Here is a 6,209-nt window from a genome sequence, read left to right as displayed (position 1 = left end):
GTTGGAAAACAGTCGGACTTGGGAATGAATCACTTTCGCTAGTTGTGGCTGTCCGACCTCATTCTACATACCCTAACGTATCCTTGATTTGATTCGACGTTCAAACCATAAATGAAAACCCAGGGGAATGAGGCTAGTTGTGCGACATGTACGTCGAACATGTAGAGTAGAAATTCGACAACAGGAGGAGCAGGGGCACCCCAAACCAGCAATGAAGGTATGCACAAAGAATGGCTGTTCCTTGAGCAAAAAGTTGGAAGCTCTATGGGATGTGGGGATAAAGTTTGGACGCGTGGCTATCGTCACCGACAATAAGCTTAGTCCGCTGCTTGCGCGCGTGCCTCGTGTAAAGTGTTTGCTGCCACACAAATATAGAGAACGCAGTGTAAGCGCAGCGTGAGCGCATATGCGAGGCGGATTGTAATTGGCGTTGGCTTTGCTGACATACGTGTCCCTCTGCCTGTGATGAAGAGTCCTGCAGCAGACTTTGGTGCCGAGGCGTCGTCCAAGAGGAACTGGAATGTGCGGCGTTAGGGTTACGTTGCCGTTCGCATGAGCTGTGCGCCACTTCGCATGAGATCGCCAGCTCTCTGGGGCCCTTAATCTCGTGCGCAGGCCGCACCACATTCTAGGCTCAGTCCAGGGATCGTGATATTGTTACAGAGCCACATGAGTGGCCCGTGTATTGGCTTCCCTCACGCTACATCTCCCATACATCTCCCATACAAATGCTTCGTATACAGAGTACATATCCATGCAATACGCAGTCTCAGCGCCAAGGGGCGTTTAACACGTCCGAAAAAAACTCTGGCCAGAAATACTTACATGAGTCTACCCGTGGAGGAGAGGCTGAGGTTTAAGTTTGCACCTGTATTTCAACACGTGCAGGAGAAAAGTAGAGTATCGACTCTGCGTACCCTCCTTGCACAAACTCTAACACAAGTGACTGCATGGCCATGTACGACTCGAAACAGCCGCTACGAGTCAAGTTCGAATAAGTTCGCGTAATGGCAATAATACGGCCTGGAGCATCGGTGTTACGGAAGAGACAATACATCCCAGGCCAAACGTGCGAATTAGACCGCGAGTACATAAATCCACACTTCGACTCTGTAGCAGTGGATATGTCCAACTCTCTGTGACCTTGAGCTTTTCGAGCCCTCGTAACACCCCTATCTGCCAACTGGATTGACACCATGGCTCAACCGAGTACGGAGTGGAAGGAAAGCATTGAGCCAGACGAAGCCGAAAGATTTAAAGAGGAGGCAGATATTGTGGGAGCTATCCAGGAAAAATACAGTCGCCTATACCAATGTTCTGGAAGGGCATTCCATCGGAAGCAGCTCTTGGCGGCCAAAGCGGTATTTGAAGTACTCGATGGATTACCTCCCTATGCACGGTTTGGAGTGTTTGCTCAGCCGCACAGCTTCGACAGCCTGGTTAGGCTTACGAACGCCAGTATGCGAATTTACGAGGACGCTCGTCCAGACATCAGAGGGTTTGCCATCAAAGTCCTAGGTGTCGAGGGTAGAGATGCCTATGATACCGGGCCCGCTAAGGAGCACAACATCCTTATGGTACAGTTGGATCCTTTTGGCGCTCGCAGCTTGGACTTCATTCGTTTTGTTCAGATGGCGGAGACAAAAGAGGGCGACTACAAAAGTGCTCCAGCTCGACCCTTCTCTGGGTTTGCGGTCGATACATTTCACACGCAAACGCCGTTTTGCGTAGGTCCGTACGCCGCTCGTGGCCGACTTAAACCACCAAAGGGGCAGACTGCGGATCCAAACGCCAGCAACAATTGGGGCGCCGACGTGGTATCCCGATTACCTCTTACATGGGAGTATCAACTTCAGTTCTATGTGAATGAAACCGATACTCCAATCGAAAATGCTACCAAACGGTGGAATGAAACCGCATCGCCTTACATCACGGTTGCCCGTCTCACTATCCCGGCGCAAGAAATCACGCCCGAATGGAGCAGCGAGATTGATGACAAGACGTTTCTTTTATGGGATACTTTAGAGGCGCACCGACCGCTCGGTGAAGTCAACCGAGCACGGCGTGTTGTCATGGCCCGCAGCGTTGAGAACCGGAGTGGACGTAACAGGGGCGGAAATGATGCATAACCTCGCTCTTTCATGGTCGACAGGGTTTCGCTCATAACTATTTACTAATTGAAAGGATTCCCAACACATGCTCTGTGTGCTCGTGCCAGACAGTATTGGAACTCGAACCTTCAGAGCGAGGTCGTCGTTTGGCACACGTAATGATGATCACAGTTTACGTCACGCCGTTTGCATTGGTCTGCATCTACTCGCCAAACTGAGAGATTCCCTTTAGGCCATCCGCTGCGGTCGGAAAACCGCAACATATGATACTCCTAGCCCCGTTTGGCAAAATGTAATTTCCGGTAACCTTTTGTGTGCATGTGCTCTGGGCATCTGATCGTCTTGATATCGTTGGACTTCACCTGAGCAGGCGATTCAGCTGCCAGACCACCATGTCGCCAGCAGCCTGATGCCACAGGCCGTAACAGACCCACGGTACACAAAAGTAAGCATAACGTGTCGGTCCAGCACCCAGTGGCAGCTTTATGTTCAGCTGAATCCATTCAGGTTACACCATCGCTCAAGTGGCACCGTTGTTTCAGCTCACCATTCCAGAGCAAGCGGGCAAGCTGTATTATCGCTAGAAGCTAAGGAGTAAGTGATTAAGCCCTCACCACCTCTCCTCAAAGTCTCCTTCTAGATAGTTCTTGTAGTGGTGGTTTGGCGGGGGCCAATGGCCTTGGGAATCATCAATGGAGCACGTAACCAACCCGTGACGACCCGTGAAATGCAGACGCCATCGCGCTCGGCAGGCGACAAAAGACTGACCTTTGATGGCTCGCATGTACAGAAATGAATCTGTGGCCAATGGATACAGTGTGTTTTCACTCCAAGAAGGCGGCATAGCAACTTCAGGGAGTCTCGGCCGTTCCTAGACGATTAGGTTACGTTGCGGCTGAAGTGAGGGCTCCAAAGTTTGACTCGACTTGCAATCGTCCTGATTGACAGTCTGCTGGCAGCAAATATCCTTTGCCGATGGGATAGGCGTTGGCATCTACGATACATGGGCCATAAAAGGGACCTGAGGTCCATGCCCATCTCAGCCAACCTTCAAAACCAACTTTTCCAAACCATCACAACGGACCCAAACAAGCCAGAAGACTGGTGTGGGACAATCCCCAAGCCTCCGTCGAGTCCCTCAAGTGTTGTACCATCCCCATCACAAGCATATAACCGTGAAGTCCTTCAACCATCCACGATGACTGGGAGTCAACTGCCGTTGGACAAATCCCAGTCCAAGAAGGACCAGCGAAATGCTGCGGTGCGAATCATCCAAAAGAAGTTCGGTGACGACAAGATTGAAGTTCTCGATCCCCAAGCAGTCCTTCAGGAATATGATGCCAGAGGCGCCAATGATAACGATGCAGGTGCCCCGGCTGCCAGCCATCAGGACAGCTACAACTGCCTGACTGAGCCGTTTGACCCTAACTCGGTGGCTTCCATCCTGGTAGGCCTCTTTACAGAGATCCCGCGCTGGAAATACGGCTCGACCATAAACTTTGCCGCGTACGCCGGTGGATACCCTCAGGCCGGAGACGCACAATTTGCGGCGCTCCGTCTTTGGGAGGCAGCGCAGCAGTGGAACAGCTATAATCTGGGCGTCAAGTTTGCCTGGGTCGGCAAGCTTGAGGATGCGGCGTTCGTGCTGGAGTACGGCGGGGACAAGGGCAGCGTCTTGGCCTCGGCGTTCTTCCCGAATTCCAAGCCATTGAACACATTGTTCGTGTACCAGTCGGCGTTGTCCAAACAGCAGTACCGCTCGATCCTCAAAAACATCTTCCTGCACGAGCTTGGGCACACTCTGGGCCTGCGCCACGAATTCGCCTTGGATCCGGGCCGCTGGGAGGGCGGAGCGGTGGTTTACGGGACGAGAAACCCCAAGTCGGTCATGAGCTACGAATTCCCCCCGCAGGTGCAGCCGAGCGATATCACCGACACAACGAGCTTTTATAAGCTCAAGACGCTGACCAACGGGACAATGAGTATCAAGGATTACGTTCCTGATAATTGAGCCAGTGGTCTGCAGTGGAGGCGATGAGATGCGGCGTTAGCTTGGTGCCGCTGTGTTATTTTTTTTTTAGTTTATTTTTTTTTATTTTTTTGATCAGAGCAGCAAGAGGACTTTTGATTGGCTTCCAAATCTTCATTCTTTACGGTCAAAGGCAGATGATGAGCCCCCCCGGGACTCCCGTCCACCGCTAGCCCCTAGCCCCCTTCCCCTTTGTTTCTCTCACACACTCTCTAATAGCAGCAGGTAGTACTTGGCAACGTTGTTCAACAAAGAATGATGTTCTTATTGGAGTTGCGTGTTGGAAAAGTGGTGACTCATGAAAGCCTTGCGGATCTCGAATATGCCACCCGACTCGCTTATGACATAGAGCGAGAATCCAAGCCGATTTGTGAAGAACAAACTAACCAGATCATCATTCATGAACACGCAAAGCAACATCCCCGCAGGTGGCGTGTAGTCTCTTACACCTCAACCCGCTTGCGTCGGTATAACGCGGCAGGTCACCAAAGCATGGGCTGTCGAGCAGCCGAAGTAACCCTTAAAGTCGAGGCGGATTAGACTCGAGGGAGGCGAATCGCACCACATCTAATTTACTCTTCGACGTAAACCCGCTTATGCTGGCCCCCGTCTAATGTCACGTCTGATGCTTGCGGGCGGCGCTCGCTTAATTAGCATCTATAGGGTCGGCCCCGGTCCTCCGACCGGTGGAGTTACCCCGTTAGCTCCGGTTATGTGGGGCTCTCCGGACCCGGATCGGCGCTGAAACGGCGACCGCTCCGGGGGTAAAGCACCCTAATCGCCGCTGAGAAAGCGTACCTCATAGCGATACGCATAGTTCTCCATGGCTAAGGAGAGGCGTGCGGGGTCCGGGGTTAGTGCTGGCATGTGCGGGACGGATGCGTTTGCGTCGCGTATATATCGAAGCCGCAAGGCGTTGCAAGTTTGACCCAGAGCTTTCTGAAGTCTCGACCAAAAGCTCAAGTCTCAACTCTACACCCCGTGAAGACCGCTGTAACGCACTCACAATGTCGTCCTGGGACCCCCCCAAGCTCACCTTCCTCATCACGGGCTGCTCCTCCGGCTTCGGCCTCGCCCTCACCCGCCTCGCCCTCGCCCACTCGCACACCGTCATCGCCACCGCGCGCAACCCCTCCGCCCTGCCCCCCGCCCTCGTCGCAGAGGTCGAGTCCCACGCCTCCAACGGCAGCCGCTTCCTCGCGCTGGACGTCGACTCGCCGACCCGCGCCGCCGAGCTCGTCGAGCAGCTCGAGTGCCGGGACGACTGCGTGGCCATCGACGTGCTCGTCAACAACGCGGGGTGGTCCGTCCACGGCCCCGCCGAGAGCTTCCGCGACGACGAGGTCCGGCGGCAGTTCGAGACGGTGTTCTTCGGGCCGTACCGGCTCGCGCGCGCGGTGGTGCCGCATATGCGCCGCAGGAGGAGGGGCATGATTGTGAATATCGGGTCCGGGGCGGGCGTTGATGGGAGGGAGAGCATGGCTGTGTATGCGGCGGCCAAGGCCGCGCTCGACGGTAAGTCACCACTTTGCTGCCCCCTTTCCTTCCCCAACTTAGCCCAATGTTGTGCATCGCGCTGTTTTGCAATCGCATGTCTGACGGGAAATCATTTTCGCAGGTCTGATGCGCGTCATGGCCAAGGAGCTCGCCCCCTTCAACATCCGCTCCCTCACCGTGCAGCTCGGCGGCTTCGACACAAACTTCACGCGGGCGCTCACGCGCACCGCCGAGCCCTTCCCAGACGACTACGCGGGCTCCATGGTGGGAAAGGTGCTCGGCAGCATAGAGGGGGCCAACTTCCAGCCCGACGGCGACCACCGCAAGGCGGCGAGGGCCATCTACGAGGTCATCGTGGGTGAGGGCGTGGGACGGGGCAAGGAGGCGGAGCGGGTGCTCCCGCTGGGGAGAGACATGGGCAAGATGATGGACAGGGTCGCGGATGCGACGAAGCACTCCATGGATACGTTCCGTGACGTGTGTGATAATGTGTACTTGGAAAAGAAGTAGAAGTAGCGAGCGAGTGCGTTCCGCTAGCCAAGCGAAGCGGCAAGAAGCTGCAAGTCTTGTAT

The 6,209-nt window shown here is 54.5% G+C and overlaps 2 protein-coding genes across 2 annotated transcripts; both read left to right on the top strand.

Annotated features, from left to right (window-relative positions):
* Nucleotides 1-3,309: 3,309 nt before the first annotated feature.
* Nucleotides 3,310-4,122, top strand: PLICBS_004398 (uncharacterized protein; the record flags this gene model as incomplete). Its single annotated transcript, XM_018326867.2, has 1 exon — nucleotides 3,310-4,122. The coding sequence occupies one exon, from the start codon at nucleotides 3,310-3,312 to the stop codon at nucleotides 4,120-4,122; it is 813 nt and encodes a 270-aa protein (XP_018174329.2).
* A 1,025-nt stretch (nucleotides 4,123-5,147) lies between these two features.
* Nucleotides 5,148-6,147, top strand: PLICBS_004397 (uncharacterized protein; the record flags this gene model as incomplete). Its single annotated transcript, XM_018326868.2, has 2 exons — nucleotides 5,148-5,655; nucleotides 5,759-6,147. The coding sequence occupies 2 exons, from the start codon at nucleotides 5,148-5,150 to the stop codon at nucleotides 6,145-6,147; spliced, it is 897 nt and encodes a 298-aa protein (XP_018174330.2).
* Nucleotides 6,148-6,209: the final 62 nt, after the last annotated feature.

The sequence above is a fragment of the Purpureocillium lilacinum genome (genome assembly GCF_023168085.1).
Source record: "Purpureocillium lilacinum CBS 284.36 DNA, scaffold_3, whole genome shotgun sequence".
In the NCBI taxonomy this organism is placed as follows: domain Eukaryota; kingdom Fungi; phylum Ascomycota; class Sordariomycetes; order Hypocreales; family Ophiocordycipitaceae; genus Purpureocillium; species Purpureocillium lilacinum.
This window is presented reverse-complemented; position numbering and strand designations above follow the sequence as displayed.